This window comes from Olea europaea, chromosome 19 (assembly GCF_002742605.1).
Source record: "Olea europaea var. sylvestris chromosome 19, O_europaea_v1, whole genome shotgun sequence".
NCBI classification, from domain to species: Eukaryota; Viridiplantae; Streptophyta; class Magnoliopsida; order Lamiales; family Oleaceae; genus Olea; species Olea europaea.
Window position 1 is genome coordinate 7,524,092 of NC_036255.1, and position 21,475 is coordinate 7,545,566.

At 34.2% G+C, this 21,475-nt stretch overlaps 2 protein-coding genes and 1 long non-coding RNA gene across 8 annotated transcripts in view; 1 reads left to right on the forward strand and 2 right to left on the reverse strand.

Annotated features, from left to right (window-relative positions):
* The first annotated feature begins 9,491 nt into the window (after nucleotides 1-9,491).
* LOC111368656 lies at nucleotides 9,492-10,653 on the forward strand. 2 transcript variants are annotated; one of them, XR_002698029.1, is made up of 2 exons: nucleotides 9,492-9,927; nucleotides 10,612-10,653. It is a non-coding gene; the product is annotated as an uncharacterized LOC111368656 (long non-coding RNA). The 2 variants fall into 2 exon arrangements; XR_002698028.1 differs by having other exon boundaries at nucleotides 9,492-9,800.
* Nucleotides 10,654-12,268: 1,615 nt separating this feature from the next.
* Nucleotides 12,269-16,457, reverse strand: LOC111368657 (protein YIF1B-like). Of its 4 annotated transcripts, none has more exons than XM_022990028.1 (6): nucleotides 16,331-16,457; nucleotides 16,040-16,116; nucleotides 14,530-14,702; nucleotides 14,235-14,333; nucleotides 13,967-14,118; nucleotides 12,269-12,825 (listed from the first exon to the last, which is right to left on the reverse strand). In XM_022990028.1, exons 3-6 carry the CDS (start codon nucleotides 14,698-14,700, stop codon nucleotides 12,438-12,440), a joined length of 810 nt encoding a protein of 269 aa, XP_022845796.1. In that variant the 5' UTR covers nucleotides 14,701-14,702; nucleotides 16,040-16,116; nucleotides 16,331-16,457; the 3' UTR covers nucleotides 12,269-12,437. The 4 variants fall into 4 exon arrangements, with proteins under 4 accessions (XP_022845796.1, XP_022845795.1, XP_022845798.1 ...); XM_022990027.1 differs by having other exon boundaries at nucleotides 14,530-14,708; XM_022990030.1 differs by lacking the exon at nucleotides 16,331-16,457 and adding an exon at nucleotides 16,211-16,322 and having other exon boundaries at nucleotides 14,530-14,708.
* A 3,518-nt stretch (nucleotides 16,458-19,975) lies between these two features.
* The window catches only part of LOC111368658, a 20,023-nt gene continuing 18,523 nt past the window's right edge, over nucleotides 19,976-21,475 (reverse strand). For both annotated transcript variants that reach the window (XM_022990032.1, XM_022990033.1), the window contains exons 19-22: nucleotides 21,195-21,378; nucleotides 20,801-21,043; nucleotides 20,436-20,515; nucleotides 19,976-20,355 (exon numbers count right to left, since the gene is read on the reverse strand). In XM_022990032.1, the coding sequence (XP_022845800.1) occupies nucleotides 20,208-20,355; nucleotides 20,436-20,515; nucleotides 20,801-21,043; nucleotides 21,195-21,378 (655 nt within the window). In that variant the 3' untranslated portion in view covers nucleotides 19,976-20,207. The remainder of the gene's footprint in view (nucleotides 20,356-20,435; nucleotides 20,516-20,800; nucleotides 21,044-21,194; nucleotides 21,379-21,475) is intronic.

The window sequence follows — 21,475 nt, forward strand, 5'->3', positions numbered from 1 at the left end:
ATTTGGTAGCCCATCAGGTGGGAGGTCGGGCTTTTACCGCCCTGTCTTTGAGGAGGTGGGAGGCCTCTACTTGCCCTGTTCCTATGCTCAATCAATTCTTCATTGATGATCTCCCTTCTCATCATTTCGAGTAGGGCATCATAGGTGGTGGGGTCTTGATTCTGCACGCCCTCCAGGATAGGGTATTCATGTTCAGACCTCCCCTCAATGCGGATAGTGCCTCTCGATCAGTGACTTGTACGCAGTACGTCATCTCATTGGTGAAGCGTGATAAGAAGCTCTTTAGGAGTTCCCCATGTGCTTGTCTCATGTCTTGGAGATGTTGGATGGGGGCCTCTCCTTCTTTGCTCACCGCGAACCTCTTCAAGAATGTTGTCTTGAACTCGGGCCAGCTTCTAATGCTCCCAGGTGGCAATCTGCTATACCAAATTTCAGCCGCTCCACTAAGCGTTAAATGGAAGGCTCTGCACTTCACGACTGGGGTGGCGTCCCTTAGGCTCATGTGAGTTTTATAAGCATTCAGGTGCTTCTCATGGTTGCCTCTTCCGTCATACTTTGGTATTTTTGGCATAACATAGTTGCTTGGGGGACCTGGGCATTCCTTAGTTCCCTTGAGAATGGTAGATTCTCATCATCATCGTCCAAATCCTAGGACCTCTGCTGTTCATCAGAGTCGTACCCATCAGCCTCATACCCTGGTTGTTGGTGAGAGGTTCCGGGGCAGTTCCTAACCTCTTCCTCCCTCCTCTGCTGCCTATTTCTAGGTGGAGCAACACGGGGGGTATTTTCATGCCTTCTCTCCGGTTGCTGGGGCATTGGAGGTGGAGGATGTGGCCTTGTCCAAGGCTGTTGAGCCTGCTGTTGCCTGAGCTTCGGTTCGACGGGGTTGATTCTGTCAAAAACACTTCCTGCCCTCCTATGTCTTGGATTTTGCTCATAAGGAGGTGAGAAATTATCATGGCTCATTTGGACCTCGGTGGGTCGGCCAGAAGCGTAGCTAGAAGAAACATCAACTTCCACTTCCCTTTCAAATGGGCTTCCACCTCGGCCATAGTCTGGTGAGGCAGCTCTATGACTTTGAACTTCATCCTCTTGCTGGCAGTACACTTGGGGGCATATGGAGGAAGGGAAAAGCCTCCCTGGCCCTGCATTTGAGCCATAAGCTCCCTCATAGCCAAGTTTTGGCTAGCAATATCCCTCATGTTGGCTGTCATGACGGCCATTTCTCTTGATAGTCGTGCCGTCGCACGCATCCCACCTCTTCTTTGGTGGTGGTGGAGTCTCTGTCGAGCTGCTAGGCCAGCGGGCTGAGGAGGCACGTTCATGTTTTCTCTTACCCTCCTGGGGGGAGTATCTTCATTGGAGCTCATTTTCTTTTGTCAGACTTCAGATTTTGCCAAGTAATGGGGCTTCCTCTTGTTCTTTTTCAAGAACAAATCTTTTTTCAAGAGGGTTGCCTAAATAGTTTTTTTTTAGTAAGCTTTTACCACAAAGTTGCTCGTGGTTATGGTATGGTTTTCCACAGACGGCGCCAATCTGTTGACCCCAAAAAGTGTTGCCAACAGATGCCGGTCCCACCCGCGCACACATGGGCGAATGTCCAACACGCTAGGACACGTGGACGGTCTAAAACGAGCGGTTCAAAGGGCGTGGGAGTAGCCCAACGACGTAGGACGGTGACGTTCGGAATTCGACGGGTTGTTCGTGATTCGATTGTACGATAATTACCAACCGGTGTTCGTAAATGTATACCCGATTTGTGTATTGCAAGTAAATGAGAGAGAGTTGAGTAAAGTGTAGTTTTTTGTATTGATTCTTGCATTAACCTTTTGATGTTACACAAGGGGAGTATTTATAGTGATACGTGTGAAATGGGAGCCCTTGGATGAGGTGGCATGTGACCTCATCTCTTTGATTCAAACATCTTATCCTAGGCATGGGGCTTGACTTGCTAACTTGCTGCACATTTATTGCTTGTGCAGAGCGTCCATACTAGTGACAAGACTTGACCTTTATGCTTATTACAAACGTTCCATCAATCATTCGAATAAGATCTTTGTACAGACGATCTCTTAGGAAAAGTGACCATGGAGGATGCTCCCTTGTGGTTCGGAGGCTCCTGCATCAGTTTCGGGGCTTCGGCCATTTTATACAATACTTCCACTTGAGGGCTTCAGCTAACTTCAACCAGCTTCAGCATCATGGCTTCGGCTCATAGGCCACAGCATGTGGACCTCGGTTACATTCACAGGCCTCGGTAAAAGGGCGCCTCGACTAGTGGACTTCGGCTAAAGGGCTTCGGCCATAACCCACCTCGAAAATATATGACACCTCGGCTGAGTGCCACGTGGTTCGGCTTAAGTGGGCCATTGGCACAGGTAGGTTGGCCAATTATGACAACACGCAACAGAACCCATGCAATTGCCTATGTTGTGATGCTCTAACAAAGTTAGAACTCAATGGCAGATAAGGATCCGGGAGCTTTCTCGTTTCTTCAACGGTGAAGAGAGCTTTCCTCCTTCAATGGCCACTCACTGCTAAAATGTGTACCACCCATTTCAATCTCCCCACCCTTTAACGAAAAAGGATGCCAACGTGCCTCAGGAAAAAAAATGGGAAAAGTAGGGTGATAATAATTTTATTAGGAATTTTTACGTTCAAAAACAAAAAGAAAAAAATTGACATAATACTTTAAAAATAAATAAATAAATTGATAAGTTGCTCCGCGCAACTAGGAGAACTTGCTCCGCGCTGCCAGGAGACACAAAAAAATATAAAAAAAAATAAAAATATATATATTAATTGGACGATTAATAATTTTTTGTGTCAACTTTTTTAATACACGCGTTTGATGTACGTTTAACCATTTTCGATATTTATTTAGATCATTCGATATGTCTATGCTATAGATCTCGAAATGAACTTCGAGAGAATGAAGATCTATGCATTTCACTACTGTACAATCATCGATGAATTTTTAAAGTTAGCTTGTAATCGAAATTCTTAATTTTTTAAATGATGTTTCTTTTGAGATTAAAGAAAAAATTAAAATTTATTAGGAAATTTTCTAAATGACGTAAAAAATTTTATTAGATTATTTAAAAAATTAATTGATTGAAGGAAAAAGTAACAGTAAGAAAAAAAAATTCTATAGTTCTATGTCACGTTATAAGATAAAATATTCATTTAGATCATTCGATAGAATGTGTCTATGATATAGTTCTCGAAATGAGTTTCGATAGAATATAGAAAATATATTTTTTTACAGATGTTGCGTAAAGAAATGGGGAAAAGTAGGGCAATAATAATTTTATTAAGAATTTTTACGTCCAAAAACAGAAAGAAAAAAATTGAAATCATACTTAAAAATAATAATAATAATAATAATAAATAAAAAAAATTATAAGTTGCTCTGCGCATCCAGTAGACAAAAAATAAATAAATAAATAAATAAATAATATATATATATATATATATATATATATATATATATAATTGGACGATTAATATTTTTTGTGTCAACTTTTTTAATACACGCGTTTGATTAATATTTAACTATTTTCGATATTCATTTATATCATTCGATGTGTCTATGATATAGATCTCGAAATAAACTTCGAGAGAATATAGAATATCTATGTATTTGACTACCGTATAATCGTCGATGAATTTTTAAAATTAGCTTGTTATCGAAAATCTTAATTTTTTAAATGATGTTTCTTTTGAGATTAAAAAAAATTTAAAATTTATTAGGAAATTTTTTAAATGACGTCAAAATTTTTATTAGATTATTTAAAAAATTAATTGATCAAGAGGAAAAAGTAACAGTAAGAAAAAAATTCTACAAATAAATTGTGTCACGTTATAAGGTAAAATATTCAATTAGATAATTCGATGTATCTATGATATAGTGCTCCAAATGAGTTTCGATGGAATATAGAAGATATATTTTTTACAGATATTACGTAAAGGAATGGGGAAAGTAGGGCGATAATAATTTTATTAGGAATTTTTACGTCCAAAAACAAAAAGAAAAAAATTGTTGTCATACTTAAAAAATAATAATAAATAAATAAATAAATAAATTTTGATAAGTTGCTCCGCGCAACCAGAAGCACTTGCTCCTGGCTGCCAGGAAACAAAATAATAATAATAATAATAATAATAATAATAATAATAATAATAATAATAATAATAATAATAATAATAATAAATCTTTTTTTTAATTGGACGATTAATATTTTTTTGTGTCGACTTTTTTAATACACGTGTTTGATTTACGTTTAATTATTTTCGATATTCATTTAAATCATTCGATGTGTCCATAATATAGATTTCGAAATGAACTTTGAGAGAATATAGAAAAATTATGCATTTGACTACCGTACAATTGTCGATGAGATTTCAAAGTTAACTTGTTATCGAAATTCTTAATTTTTAAAATGATGTTTCTTTTGAGATATAAAAAAATTAGAAAATTATTAGAAAATTTTCTAAATGACGTCAAAAATTTTATTAGATTATATAAAAAAATCAATTGATCGAGAGGAAAAAGTAACTATGAGGAAAAAGTAACTATAGGGAAAAAAAAATTCTACAAATAAACTCTGTGTCACGTTATAAGGTAAAATATAATTTGAATTAAAATATGAAATTAAAAATAAAAAAAATAAAAAAATTATGCTCCGTGCTCCACGGAGCAATTTGGAGCATTTTTGCTCCAAATAGTTTGGAGAAAAATGCTCCAAACTCTTTTTTTCTTTTTTTTTTTTTAAAACTGTTTGTTCAAACAGTCCCCCCACAAATAATCAATTTCAGAAAAGTGATGTAAATTATATTGAGAAAATTTTTGCGAAAAAATAATAAATATTAATAAAATAATAATTGTTTTTTATGATGTAAAAATCCATAATAAAATTATTATCGCCCTACTCTTCTTTGTTCATTTAAGCAACATCTATAAAAAAATATATTTTTTATATTCTTTCGAACTCATTTCGAGAATTATATTATAGACATATCGAATGATTTAAATGAATATCGAAAATAGTTAAATGTACATCAAACACGTGTCTTAAAAAAGTTGACAAAAAAAATATTAATCGTCCAATTAAAAAAAAATTGGCTCCGCGTATGTGTGTGTGTGTGTATATATATATAGAGAGAGAGAGAGAGAGAGAGAGAGAGCAAATTTGCTCCGCGCTGCGCGGATCATTTTTAGGAATTTTTTTGCTTGAATCAGTTAATTTTTTAAATAATCTATTAAATTTTTTTCTTCATTTAGAAAGTTTTCTAATAAACTTTTAAATTATTTTAATGTTAAAGGAGACATTATTTAAAAAATTAAGAATTTCGATAACAGGTTAAATTTAAAAATTCATCGACAATTGTACGGTAGTCGAATTCATTAATCTTCTATATTTTTTCGAAGCTCGTTTCGAGACACATTGAATGATCTAAATGAATATCGAAAATAGTTAAACATTACATTTAAAAATGCGTATAAGTCGTCTTTTTTCTTAAAAAATCAATTATTTTATGAATGTTTTTTTTTTCGCGACAACTTTTTAATATAATTTACATCATTTTCTAAAAAAAAAATTATGTGTATGACGTCAATTTTTTTTTTTTTTTTTGATGTAGAATAAATATTTACAACATTAGAAAGTATGTTTTCATAATAAAAGATGCCACATAAAAAGAAGAAAATAACTATAATTGGGGATTTGAAAGGAAAACAGCGAATTTTGACCTTGAAAACGATGCCACGACGTGCGTGTAGAAAAATGCTTTTCGAATTGGGGTTATGGGCGTGATTTTGATAACCATCACCAAAATTATGGTCAAATTACCAAAAATAAGTACTAAAAAAATAAACAAAAGAAAAAAGAGAGGGCCTCCACGCTGCGCGGAGAGTTGGTGAAACACTACGCGCAGCACAGAGTGGGATACTCTCCGCCAGAACCTCTCCGCGCAGCGCAAAGAGAAATCCAGCACTATTTTTTTTACTTTTTCACACTCACAAAAGCTAACAAGCTGTACTGTAGCTATTTAATACAAATAGGACAGCAAATAAAGGAGCTAGCACTTTTTGACTTCAAATTCGTTTCCTAATTAAATATTTAATTTTTTTCCCTTTATTAAAAAAAGAGAATCCCACTTTAATTTCTTCTCACATATCACTGTTTCTTATGTAACGACAAAACATAGAAGCCAGAATTTTTGACTTTAAAATTAACAGCAAATTCGATCGTATTCACTTTGTTCAGAGTGCTAATTAATGCAAGTTGACAGCAAACAAAGTAGCCAACACTTTTTGACTTCAAATTCTTTCTTGTTTTGTTTTTTGTTAAAAAAAATAAAAAAAAATAATGAAAGATAGACTCCGCGTAGCACGGAGAGAGAAGCAATTTTTTTCTCTGTTTTTATCTTCGGTATAAATCTTTTCTCTTTCTCTCACTTCATTGATTCTCACATTCTCTGTTTTTTGAGTTTTTTTATCGACTCCTCGTTCCACAACAAAATCAAACCCTAAAAAGGAGGAAGAAGAAGGGTAAAATCCAACAAGATGAGACCGAGGCTCGAAGCAAGGTGATAATATCTCATACTCTGACTACTATCATTCAAATCTTGGATTTATGGATTGAATTTCACTTTCTGAGATGCTTTCGGTTTGATTTTTGAAGATGAGGAAGGCATTGAAGTGGAAGGGACGAAGAGTTCTGAGAAATCAATGTCCTTTTGCCCTAAAGTTCCAACGACTGGTTTCGTCCTCCTTAACTGTGTTATTACGGTCAATATAAGGCGAGTTTTGATTTTGATATTTTTTCCCCTTCATAAAAATTGTTTAAATCTCAAAATTTGTGGACGGTGTCTTCAATACAACTCACTTGTTCGAGATTTGGGTTACTCGTTTTTTGGAAGCACCGTTTTTTCTTATTTCTTAAAACAGGTGACTCTTTTTATTTGACTTGTCACCTTCATGTAATCTGGAAAGGTTTTTGTAGTCCATCACTCCTTTCAGTTCCGGCTCAACATTTATTTAACGTTTCATTGCTTGTAAATGAATTGAATTTTTGGAATTCGTACTTAATTAATTTTAATTTATCAGTAATATTAATTATATCATTTCATTGCCTTTATATAAAAGAGTGAACGTTGGCTCTACTGTTCATTTTTCTGCCCTCCGATTCACACTGAAACTGGTTCTTTACTGTTCATTATCTAGTTATTCAATAGGATATAGATATTTTACATAAAGAGCATTTTGCTTTCTTTTTCTTCATTCACTCTCTCTTGCTTTTTCACGAGTTTCTTTCTCGACAAACCGAGCCAAAGCAAGCCATAAGAAGGAGAGCAAAGGTAAGATTCAAACTAATTACTGGAATCACCCTTCAATTTCTTCCAATCATGTAAATTTCTTCAACTTCTTGATCACTTATGCAGATCCTGTGGAAATTTTCCCCCTTTTATAAAAGTTTGACTAAAATTTCAAACAAAGGCACGAGAGAAAATGGAACTATTTTCAGTTCAAGTAAAGATCTTGGAACAACAATACACGAAAATAGTAAAAAGGTCTTATGAGGATTCATAGGTATTCTGGGGAAAATTTCGGGGGTTATCTCTAGATTTTAGAGAGGACGAACGAATTTTTTCTGGTCTTCCTTATTTACTCGAAGATAATTGATGGCAGTTTCTACTACAAAGATAGAATCCTAATATGGTGGATATCAAGTGTTTTGAGGCAATCGATTCTGGCTCTATAATTATATTTAGCTAAAAGGGTGTGTAATTAAGGGAAAATTCTTGGTGGATTATGTAAATACAGAAAGGAGAGAGATTCTCTCAATTTCTGTTGCTTGAAATTCTTCAAATAATATTGCCAGAACCTAGATAGTTTTCATTTTATTTGCATCAGAGGCCTGTTGAAAGAATTTTGTATGTTTGCTTTGGAATTTGAATTTTTCAGTCCTTGGTTTGAAAGGGTGGTCACAACATTATAGAAGAAGAGACCAATACATTTGAAGTTGGGTATACGAAAAGGTTGGAGAAATTCTAGACAAGATAAGATATATGGGGTTGATACCTTCAATGAAGTAAGTGGAGTGAAAATGGGTGCAACGATTTTACATTCTTTGATAGGTGATAATCCGGAATTGCAAAAGCAAACAGGACAGCATTATAGATGAAAAGCCAGTGCATTGGAAGTTGGATATACGAAAAGGTTGGAGAAATTCTAGACAAGACATTTGGGATTTTGATACCTTCATTGAAGTGAGGGGAGTGAAAATGGCTAAAAAGATTTTACATTCTTTAACGGGTGATAATCCAAAATTGCAAAAGCAAACATGATATATGACAGACATCTTTCAACTGTTCGATCATTAGCCTATTCTTACTGGGAGGTGCATCGTTGGCCACAGCACAGAGAGGCTGCCTCCTGGTACATATTTCCCATACTAATTGCTTACTATTGCTTATGATCAATAATCTTGAAGATGAATGTGCTATTTTAATGTTTTTCTTGTAGACGCTATAGACTGTTCACTGATAGAACTAAGTTTGTTTTAGTTCTCCAAAGTGGATTCATTGAATATTAATTTTAAATAAATATGTGATTCTCTTCTTGTTCAATATATTTCGTGCCACCTTTTAAGTTAATAATATATAAGAGAAGCCCTACGAGCATGATACAATGTGTTTTGCCCTACAAGCATGATGCAATTCGGCCCATTTCTTAGCAAAAATAATATGCCCAATATATTGATTTTTGTTTCTTTTCATGACCTATATTTATTATATCATATAAGTTTGCATATATAATGTCCATCGCCTCCTGATGATATTGCTCATTTAATTTTTTGAAGCCTTAATTCCTTGCTTCTAATGGCCTAATAAGAACCCATATCTCAGGTTTAGATGTTCATTTGCAGGAAATGCCCACTTCCATAATGTACATTGGAAACAGAATCTAATACTATAGAACGAATATATGCACCAATGGTAAGAAATGTTTACTTCGATTTTTTCTCTCGTGGAAATATAAGTCCTAAGAATCCACTTAAAGCCCCTCTTGATATTGTAATCTTTTTCTCTATCTCTATTTATATGTGTGTGTGCGTTTATTCAGATTTTTCTTCTAATTGTTAGTTGAAAGTATTTAATTTTGGATTTCATATAGATTTTATTGTCTTCAATGAATTTGGCTTTCTTGTTTCTTCTTGCTTTTTGTGCTCTAATTGATGATGCTACAAAATGCAAACAAAGAAATTAATAATATGATTATTTTCAGATACTTTATTGTTCTTTAAAAAAAGAAAAAGGGATTGATTGATTATCTTGATGCTGATGTCAAAATCAATTTTGATCTGATGATCTCTAGCTTGAAATTGAGTTCCAAAAATTAAACATTAGTGCGTTGCTTCATTTTTATTGCTTCTCTTTAAGTTTACTGAAAGTATTGAAAAGATCTTTGTTTTCCATTTTTTTTTTGTTGGAAAAAGATTTGCTTGGAAATCAGAGGTTTGATTGCTGAGATTTGAGAAAGAAAATAACAATGGCAACTTAGATTCAGGATTTCAATTCTTATTGTATCAGCTTGATGAAATTGAAAAATGCTAGTAAAGATGAAATCGAACACCCTATTTGTTCCTAACTTAATCTCTCTTTTGTCTTTGCAATCCTTAGACATTTATATTCCATTGCACAAATCAGGTAAAACGTGGAGGAGCTGGCAGAGGTAATTGGGGAGCTCAGATTGATAAATTGGCTGAGTGAGTTTCTCCTTGGCGCCTTTGGTAGTACGTCTTTAATCAATAGAATGGCATATACTTTTTCTCATATATCTAATATTGTGATCCTTCTACCATGGTTTCTAGAGTTACCGACAAAGTCGTCAATTATGGTGGGATCAATCTGAATGCTGAAGTATGAACCATCTTTTTATCTATATATTTTGAGTTTTATATGATTTGGAATTTAAAACCCAAACTAGATATACCAGTGAAAATGTTTTGAAACTAAGATTACTTATTTAGAATAACATAAAAGATGTTGTTCTCTCATCAACAAAAATGATTTTGTCTCCGCCTTATGAGTGAACTAAGCAAGCTTATATAAGCCCACCTAAACATCGTATATAGTAATTGTAAACTGGGAAGTGCTAGGTATTTTATACTGCAGTTATTAATGATTCTCTTTATTGAGTTGGAACTTTAGCTTTGGTACTCCTACTAGCCTTTTCTATTTTGTTTCCGGGAACTGAAATCAATTACATCTCCAGGTTGTAGTTTCCTTGCCATTGGTGAATCAAATGTAACTTGTGAAAAGAGGTTGGCATCCATTGTACTTCAAATATATGATAGAAGTATATTGATCCTACCATTGACCTTGGCAAATGTTACCTGTCATAAATGAGTTATGAAAGGTTGTGTCATGCAAATGGCCAGGCTTTACTGGATAAATAACAGAAAAATATAAGGATTTCACGTGTTGAAAAGGGGATTTTTTATTTTAAATCACTTCAAATCTTCGATGCATATTTCATTTGTTACAAGTGATTATATTGATAGAAGAATTTTTTAATCACATCAAATTATTTGTATGTTTCAGATGGAAAGAATGCCCATGTGACAAGGCAACTTATTGAACGTATTATTTGGCATTGAATTTTTATTATCTATATTTTCCCATGATTTAGATTGAATTTTGGTTCTATCAACTTGTTGAATTCTTTTAGTAATGGTATTTGCATTAATGGAATCTGTGAATGGCTAAACCTCAATATCATCTACCATAAGCAACAATAGTAACGACACTCAATCCATGGATGATGAGAATCCCATAAGCCCGGTGACTGACATAGTCCATGAAACTCAAAGAGAGGTGGAAGAAAATTCACAGAAGACCAAATGAATCAATAAAAATGGGAGTTGGGGGGATCACTAACCGAAACAAAGAAAGAAATGAAGTCAGAGGATTCTGAGCACAAGTTGGGGACTAGTTCCGCATATAAGATTAGTTCTTTGTTCAATTTACTTATTGTCATTCTGAATCATGCATAGTGATTTGACATTTATTGGATTGTCGAGTATCAAAATCTGCTGGTAGGATATCATGTTCCATGCGGAGGGGAGAAATAAGGTGCTTTTATTACCTTGACATGATAATTTTTGTCATCTAGGTTTAGAATTTCTGTTGCAGTTCTTCAATGTTATTAGGTTCCATTTGCCATTTAATAAATATTAAAATTTTTTCATAATTATTTCCTACTTTCATGACGTTTGATAATAAAGTTGAATATCTATAATCTTAACTTTGGAGAAGCGAGTATATGAAAAAATGCTATATTATGCATTAAAGGTTTAACAAGAAGCCACCAAAAAAAGGATAAATCTATTATCTAGGAACATTAACATTACCCTCGAAATAAAAATGCCCGTGCAATAGACTAGTATTAATACAAGTGTGCAGCTTCAATATTCCTAAATCCCCTCTTGTGAATGGTTTGAAGATCTAACTCAAAAGGCAAAACAGATAATCCCTCTACAATTGAATTCCCCTTTACTCCAGACCTTAGACGAAAAGGCCAGAGTCATTAACTAGAACGGAATCATTCGAAATCAATGAGGCTCTTGCATGAAAAATTACAATGTTAAATTTGAAAGTCAAACTACCCAGCACTAGTCAATAAGCCACAGTCGTCCCATAAAATGCTCTTTATAAAGAGAAGACTTGGAATACTCTTGGGCTTCAAGCACTAGCCGTGACAGAATACATTTTCATTCATGCTGAAGCAACCCTTTCGTTGTCTAATTATGACAACGAAAAGTTCAAGGATCAAAATGTCTCAATATAAATGTTGTAGAGTCACAAACACACACGATACAGACTTTAGTCAAATAATTATGAGCCCGTTTGGCATAGCTTTTACTTTTGCTTTTTGTAGAAGAACTTTTGAAAATAACTATTTTAATTTTTGTTTGAAAACTAATATTTAAAAACATTTTCTACTTCGAAAGTGCTTTTAGAAAAAGTTATATTGAACCAATTTCTTCTAAAAGCTCTCTAACTACCAAAAGCACTGTAACAAAATTAGCCAAACGAGTCCAAAAAACAACTTTTGAATCCTTTTGAATTTTCAAAAGTCATATCAAACGGACTCTATATAAATGAACATTGGACCTTTTGACAATTTTCCAAATATATTAATGCCAGAACTACTAACCAGCATTTCTGTCGGTCATTCCAGTACCTGACAACATTAACATCTCCTAGGAATATATTTTCCTTAAATGTGCAGCGGGCAAATGGGCAATCTCCCAGTAGCCTAAGCAGTGCCCAAGAATCAAACAAAATAATAAAATTGACTGCAAAATTTCCGTAAACTTCCATTTTAACACGGAACAATTTCTAACTACAAACCAAAGGCATACAGTTTAAAAAAGCCAATTCAGAGTAATGTTGCCAAGCCAAATGAGAAGTGGGAACTGTGCCAAGGCAATGAAGAGCAACAGATAGTGATGCCTGCTTGAATCATAACTCCTCACTTCAGCGAAAAGAACTCTCTTCATTGTCTTCACCAAGAAAATTCCCATGCATAAGCATGTCCACGGCATCAGAAAGTAGTAAACATAGCTCGAGAAAATACGTCCCAAGATGGCCAGAGACAATCCCGTGAAAGTGTATCCAGCATATGCCACGATGTCGAGCAAAGGTGCCTCTCCACTACCCAATGAAAACAAAGTCATTTTCAGCAGTGTGACTTGCAAAAACCAGCCCACCACCCCCTTGATGAACAGCCAGTTCAAAGCTTCTGGGCTGAACCTGGCAAGCATTACAGGGATATTTAGATAAATAAAGGGATTTTCCCCATTTGGCAATGAGTGACAGATACAGGAATCGGTGAAGATTGTGGTGGACAATATTTTTAATTTACAAACAGCAGAATGGCAACTTAGACTAGAGAACAAGCAAGAGAGTGAGAGGGGTATCATGCAGGAAAACACTCCAGTAAACTACATCATCATAGATATTTCTTGATGGCAAAATAAAAGAGGAACATAACCAATGACGAACGAGAAAAAGAGAAGATGAAACAACAAAATGACCACAACTCATTAATGCTGACAGCTTTACCGACAAAGTACCTTAAACTTTTTGATAGGGTGGTTTAACACGGTATCAATCATTGGTTTTAAGTACCATCTCCACTCATTTATGCAACACTCATCACATACCTATATGATTATGTGTTATTTGTCTAAACTTACACAAAAAACATAATTGAAATAAATTTTTATTTTAAAAATACATGCGCACACACACACACGCACGCACGCACACACATATATATATAAACACTCTTATATTGCCAAACTTAGTCTCCACATGTTATATCCATTCAAATAAAAAAAATACAAAAGAGCCACCGAAATAGAAATATTAAATCCTAACATATCAAGTTTGAATTCCATAACAAATGTGTTCATAAATTTCTAAGATCCGGTCTACACATGAGGGGTTTGTTGAAGACATATTTACAAACAAGCCTACATTCAGGAAGAATTTATAGATGGTTTAATTTATAAATAAAGAAATAGGTAGTGGATAATTAAATAGTACTTGTGACCACTGGAATATGTTGTTGAAAATGAAGTTTGACAATTTATAAATTTCACCAAACGGAGGCTAAATAGATTTTCACTCTACATTTAAGCTTTTAAATGATGTCGATTGATAGAATGGAACATAGCACATGCACAAAAATCCTTATTAATTTACAGTATCATAGCAAGTATCTCAAGATAGAAATGGGAAAAAGATATACTACCAAAAACAATTCAATTCCCAAGAGTGCCATCATGTGTTCCCATACACCCAGGGCGAAAAAGCTGGCTCAGAGGCAACCAATTACAAGCTAAAAGAAAACATTCAAACAAGTGCAAGATTGGTTCCACAAACTTACTTTCCATGCAGGCCCAGTGAAAAGCCAGCCAGAACAACATAGGTACCAAATGCCATGAATGGAATATACAAGTCTGGTGCATTTATATCATAAATGGGGGGTTTGTAGGAAAGCCTGCCACCCACTGGCTCTGTGATTCTTGTCCAATGGCCCTAAAGGAAAATAGGAGGATCAGAGAACTACTATTGAAGGAACAGTGATGCCAAAAAGAAGCAGAAATTATAAGGAACAAATTGAAGATAACATAGCAAGAGGAAAAAATTCTTACTCTGTGCAGAAACGGGAAGAGAACAACCTTCAATTTATTCCTTACATATTGGTCATTGACTTGGAAATAGTATTGAGGGTCAGAAAAGTATCTGCTAATCTGTTTGTGCAAAGAAAGTTCAGAAACAAAATTAAATGAGAATCTTTCGACATGTCGAATAGATAATAACAATGACAAATCCCAATTATCAGGATCCAGAAATGGGATGATTGATGATCTAAAGCTACCTAACGCCCTTTGAAGCATATGTAGATTAATTCCAAATGTCTCATCACAATACTTGTAAGATCCTTACATTGCTTTGCACATATTCAGAGCTGGATCCTAAAATTCTCTCTCCATAAGCACCTAGTCCACCTCTAATGAATCCTGAACCAGCACCATAGAATGAATTCGCGAAAGGACTTGGCTGTGCGTTGGTAGGTAGTCTTGGCACCCCTGGCTGTGCTCCTAAATTATCATACATTTCTGCAACTAAACATCCACTAGGTTATGATTTCACTTACATTTTTGCCAAATTAATAGCCAACAGGTAAAAGAATATCCACGAAAAGAGAGGATGCTTTCGCAACATTGACAAAGGGAAAGCATAAGTCAAGCAATTAAAGATCATAAATGCTCAACCAAAGAATATCAACTTCATGTTTAAAATGCCTTGCATATATTGGCAATTCATGTTCGATAGCTTCAAATTTATCAGGTTTTCCAAGAAAAAAACAACAGTCAAATATCCAGAGATAAACTTTAAGATAGAGCTTGAAAATTTAAGTTGGAAGAAATTCTGACTCAGTACTACAGACTAAAATCTACGGGATCCATCTACAGATTTCTATTGCAGTAGATTTTGAATCCTGGACGGGATTAGCCAAGAACTTTATGAACTATACTTTCATATACATTAAATCAGTTGTAAATAAAATCAATGTATTAGATTATTTTCATTTTAGTGTGTACATGGATTTTATCGACTTTGAAAACCATTCGAGTCTAAAAACAGTGCATATTATATCGGTTTACATTTATTTCTCTATACCTAAAATCATCCACCAAAATTCCAAATGAAATTCTATGCTTCTGTGACCATTTATCCAAATTTGCGGCACATTGGATTGAAAACAGTATTCTGAACTAATTAAAATCAAACGATAACCAAATTAGTGCACTACGTGCAGTGAGGGATTAAGAAATTTAAGCCAACTCAGCTAATGGAGAACTGGCATACCCAATTTTTTTCCCTCGCCTTCTCGGTGTCCAAGAACAGCAAAATCTCTAAGAGTCAATGCATATCTATTGGAATAATGTCCAACTATTTGGAATTCTCAGTGACATATGTCTGAAACTTTTTCTTATAGGCAATTAAAGCATTAACTTCGAGGTAAGAAGGTTCTAATCTATTACACTGGACTCAGATTGCAGAAATTTTCAGCCAAATTTTATTGCAACCAAAGAATATAACTGAATACAAATTGAATTATTTAGAACTCATAAATATAACTTGAAGTGAAATTCGGATTTCAACATCAGAAGTGATGCAAAAATACATAATCATGATTTGCACGACAGATTTATTTTCATAACTACCAAAAGGGGCTGAATTTAGTGCATATACATGAGAAGTCAGATTTAAAGCGTCACTAAATAATATAATTATAAATGTTCCCACGCAATTTACACCCAACTATACATTTCAGGAATATCTAAAGCAATTTGAAAGACTAATTCCAAAATAGAAATTCAAAAAAAATAAAATAATAATGATAAATAAAAAATCTAAAATACAAGATTTAGGTCTCCCTTTTTCTTGCCTTAAAACAATAAAACGGCTCCCTCCAATCTCCACACCACGCTAACTTAAAAGTTTCGATCTGTGCCCAAAACAAATCTGCAAATTTCAAATCCGTATGCAGTTACTCAAAATTTCACACTATCAATAGTAAAACATAGCACGAACAAGTGAAGATGTCATTAAATAATACATGAATCAGATATTGCTCCCGAAAAATTACTCTACTCTAAATCGTATATCCAAATTTATGCACCGTAGAACTAATTATTCAAAATACACCAATAAAAATGTTCAGAATTGATATGCGTACCAGGGCGTGTAGAGTATGAAATCGAGAGATTTATCGGGAAATTTTAAACTTGATACTGTTTTTTATTATTTATGTTATGTTCTTTTGTTTTTATATAATTTATGTGTGGGCGTAAAATCGAGTCCATTGCATGATTTTCTAATCGGATTAAATTCATTAATGACCATTCAACTTTATACTTAGTATCATCATCATCATTCAATTTAATTTTATTTCATTATGACCATCTAACTTTATATTTAATAATTTTATTTCATAGTAATCACCCAATTTCATATAATATTTCATTATGACCACTTAATTTCATATAACATTTTCAACATATCCATCTAATTTATTTTTACCATTTTCACTAATTTTCAAAAGGGATAAAATGTTAACTTTGCATTATATATATAAAATAAATTTTTTAAAAATAAAAATAAAATAAAAAATTATTTTAAAATTAAAAAAAAAACTTTTATTTTTTAAATTTTATTTTATATATAATACAAAGTTACCATTTTACCCATTTTAAAATTAGTGAAAATGGTTGAAAGAAATTAGGTGACCATGGTAAAATTTTTTATGAGATTATGTGGCCATAGCGAAACATTGTATAAAATTGGATGATCATGATGAAATAAAATTAAATTGGGTGGCGATGCTAACACTAAGTATAAAGTTGGATGGTCTTGGTGAAATAAAATCAAATTTGGTGGTCATGGTAACACTAGGTATAAAGTTGGGTGGTCATTGGTGGATTTAACTATTTTCGAGCTAATTTCTCTTATTTGTAATTTATTTTATTTTTTCAACAACTCATTTTTAACTACATATTTTCATAATAATTTTTTTTTTCGAAGCCTGAAAAGACTTTCATGTTGCAAATCTATCCTTTCGTAAAAAAAACATATACTGACCTGCCCAATAATTTTGAATAGTGCTATTCACAATTGCTCACTATTAATCTTGGACATGGTCGTGTTTGGGTTGGTTTTGACTCCACTTCGAAATCAAAACCAAATTTATTGATTTTGGTGAATTTCAACCTAAATCAACCAACTTTAACTCTTAAATAGAATCGAACCAAACCGATTTGATTTGGTTTAGTTCGATTAGTCGGTTTGGATTTTTAGTCAAAATTGAATTAAAAAAAAAAATTGTCCAAGTTTTGGGCCTAATTAGATTACAAAAACTAAAATAACTAAATGACTATTTTATTGCCCTTTTATGCATAGGAAAATTACCTAGAAACCTACCTTTAAAGACTAATTTTAAAAAATAGAGGGTTAATTTTAATTTCAAAATTCAGGTGGAATTAGATTTTAATAATTATAATTAATAAGATATTAATAAAACTTAATCTACATATACCACCCACGCACTCCAGTGACTCCATCCCCATTTCAGTTCATTCCCAAATTGTAAGTAACCCTAACCATCTCTCTCTATTAGCTTCTCTCTCTATGCCATCTCTCTCTCTCTATCACTTTCTCTACCATCAGCCACCTAAGCCTCTCCTTTTCCGACGCCACAAAGTTCATCGACCACCGCGACCAAAAAAGCCACACACCAGCCACAGCTTCTCTTGCAACATCGCTTGCCGCTGCTTGCAGAAGCAATGGTGAAGACTAGTAATAACTCGAGCCTTCTCATCGGAGATTTCTTTACTTATCTATCCTGTCTTACATCGCCGGAAAACGATCTGACCGCTCTCATGGCCGGAGCAGCAGCAGTTTGTGGTGGTTTTTTAGGTAATTCTCAGATGGCTTTTGGTGGTTTTAAGTTGATTTTGCGATAGTTTTGAGGTGGTGCTAGCAGTGTTTTTGAGGAATGCAGAAAATTATCAAAATACAACGTTGATCTATTGGAATTCCCTTTAAATTTAGAGTATCTGGTAGCTGAATTCTTCTCATGGTGGTGGTGTGTTGTGAGTGCTTTGTACAGTGGTGCTATGACGATTTTTCGGGTGCTGTGGTGGTGATAATTGTGGGAGATAGTGGAATAGATGCAGTGGTGCTCATGGTGGTATTGGGGTTGCGATGATTTTCTGATCTGTTGTTCTTTGGTGGTGATGGTGGGTTGTGGCTTGATATTGATCTGGTCACAAACAGTCACTTTGAATATAATTTTGATCACAGATAGTTACACTGAAGGCAAAGTTGGTCACAGTTAATTACATGTATGTGGTGTGTGCAGATTTGTTTGTGGTGACCCTATACGACCAAGTATGTGCTTGTTGTGACTGTTTGTGACCAATTTTGTATTGATTGTGACTAGTTGCGACTTGAGATTGGTATAGTCACAGACAGTCATACTAAATACAAATTTGGTCACAATTAGTTACAAATGACACAGATATGGTCACAGATGTCACAGGTGCAAATCTGATCACTTACAATGCACCATTACGACCATCACAATTTTTTTGGAGATTTTTCAACACTAGGGTGTAGAGAGAAATTGTTTTCAAATTTTGGAGATTTTTCTAATGGCGAGCCGGAACAGTGCTTGGAATAGTTACCGAAGTAGTCACTGGAGTGGTCATTGGAGTAGTTTGCTGGAGTGGTTGTTGGAGCAGTTTGCCAAGGTGATTGCTGAAATAGTTGTCGGAGCGACCACCGGAGTAATCGTCGAAACCGTTGCCGGAGTGGTCACCGAAGATGATAGCCATCTTTGGTGGAGGGATGGAGGAAAGGTGGTGTAACAAGGTGATAGGATGAGGTGGATGGCATGGGTGGAAATAATTAATGGATATTGTATTATAATTTAATATTTAATAAATTTGTTTACCACTTGATTTTTGAAATATTTCATTGGGTTTCTTTTTTATGAAATGTGATCTTTAAAATTATGAGTTATGTGATCTTCCCTTTATGCATTATATAGTCTGACCGTATAAATAGGAAAAAAAGGCTAGGTAATAATGAGCTTGTGAAATGAAATTTCTAGCATTATTACTTATCGGTAATATTATAGATTGGAGGAAATCGTGATATACTTATTAGATTAGGGCTTATCTTTTGAAAAAATATAAAACAACCAACATTTTAAAGTTTCAAACCATGATCACACCAACCCACCATAATTTTGTTTAAAAGAAAACCAAACCAATTACCAGTGTAGTTTTTAGATTTTTTTGCCCAGGCCTATCACTATAACAATCACCTTACATGACGTACGCATAACAAGTGGTTATTTGATACATATGACGACTATCGTAGTAAACAATTACAAATAGCATCTCTATAATTTTCCGTGAATTAATCAATCGTACTGTTGATGCATTTGTTCATGTTATTAAACTCTCTAGCGAACCCAAGACAATTAAATTTATGACAAATTGATTTGTCATAATAAAGTGATTCAAATTAGATTTAGGCAACATAGTTATTCAACTCTTGTTGGCAAACATCAGTGTTGTAAAAATTCGGACCAATGACTTAAAAACAGTTTTTAACAATTTTTAAAATGTATGACTGTGATACTCACAAGTGTGAAGTTGTCAACCAAAGTTGGAAAAGTAAGCATGATTCTCTAGATAATTTCCTTACAGTAAACGTTTATAGATGACCGAGACACTGCCATTCAAGCAATAGATGGGAGACTAGTGATAAGAGTTGCCCGTCAACATTCACATCAAAATAAAAAAAATCACAGCAGTACCGACAAAACAAACAAATATGTAGATAAAATTTACATGGATTTTTTAACCATGGGACTATCCCATTTTGACATATTTACATGCCAAAGTACAGTAACTGCACAGAAATGGGATAAATAATGAAATGCCTCTATTAAACTACTTTCTACACGTATGTCAATCACTCTACTCTAAACGACTACAGTAAATAAACACAAAAATTATGGGTGCTAAATTTGCTTGGCATATATCTCATGATTGCCAAAACAAGTCAAAGTCATTAACATACAAGGAACGATCTTGAATCTCCAAATTTGCGACATGCCAATTAATGAGCTTCGATTGGATACATTTACATAAAACTAGTGCAAGAGGAAAAATCCACCACTCACTTTCATCCCTGCATAACAAACATGGGAGAAGCATAAGAACAATAGAATGCTGATGAATTTAATATGAAAAACTTGGAATTTGTCTTACATATTCCATGGCTGAATGAATGGAATTTTCTTCCTAGACTGCGTGCTATAGTGAACATATCCACAAAGAAATGCAACACCCTGCGTATACCAACAAAACCAAGTAAATTGGAATGCAAGCCAAATTAGATTGAAATCCACGAGTTGAAAAATTAAATCTCTCCAATCAAGAGGCCTCGAAACAAGTGGAAAGTGCAAGCATCATTGATAAGATAAATAAGAAACGGTAATGGAAAGTAACTATTCTTCAATCTGGAACCTCAAACATGACTAGAAGTCTTTGAAGAAAAATAACCACTAAAAAGCAAGCCAAAACATACCCAAGAAAATATGATATCGCACCACAGATATCAAGGATACACTTACAATATTTATCAAAGACGTGATGTTCCACAAAGCATATACACGTGCAAGACCTGCTGATCGCCTTGGTCCATGACTGAATAAAGCATTGATTCCAGCAGGGAAAGGAAGCAAAATCCCAAGAGGCAAAATGAACAAAACAAGAAAGACATCCGCCAGGGAAAGTGAAAACAGCTGGAGTAACGTGAGCAATACTAAGCTAAAATCTCCTAAAAGCAGTATAGAGATGACCAAACCAACAAGATCCTGTAGCAAATGATGTACAGCAAGTTTAGGAAGGGAACAATAATAAATAACCAGAATGGCCATGTAGGATGCACAATGTCCTACGACCAGCCAGCCAAAAAGAAAATAAAGCCAACCAGGGTTTCTTCTTTTCTTGGGAAGAGAGAGATACCTGGTGGCCAACAGGTTTGGTGTTATGAATTAGAAAAGAGAGCAAAAATAGTATATCTCTTTTCTCCTTAAGCATCTTCAAACTGTTAATATCTAAAACCCCACCATAAATCTTCCGTCTTAAGTTACTCCCGCTGGTTCTCTGACCGTGGCTTAAAAATGTCCCCCCTCCTGTATATATACCACTGTAAAAGAAAATTGGAAAAAAAATCAAGAAATAAGATCAAAACTAAAAATGTGTGGTTATTCTACTCTTTTTAGTCCATCTTGCACTTTTTGAGG

Coding starts and splice junctions, on each gene's coding strand:
- LOC111368657 (XM_022990028.1), bottom strand. CDS start 14,700: ATGTATGATAATTTAGGAGCACAGCCAGGGGTGCCAAGACTACCTACC. Junction 14,119..14,234: donor TCTTCCCGTTTCTGCACAGA/GTAAGAATTTTT, acceptor ATTTTCCTTTAG/GGCCATTGGACAAGAATCAC. Junction 12,826..13,966: donor TCACTGGGCCTGCATGGAAA/GTAAGTTTGTGG, acceptor AATGCTTGCCAG/GTTCAGCCCAGAAGCTTTGA.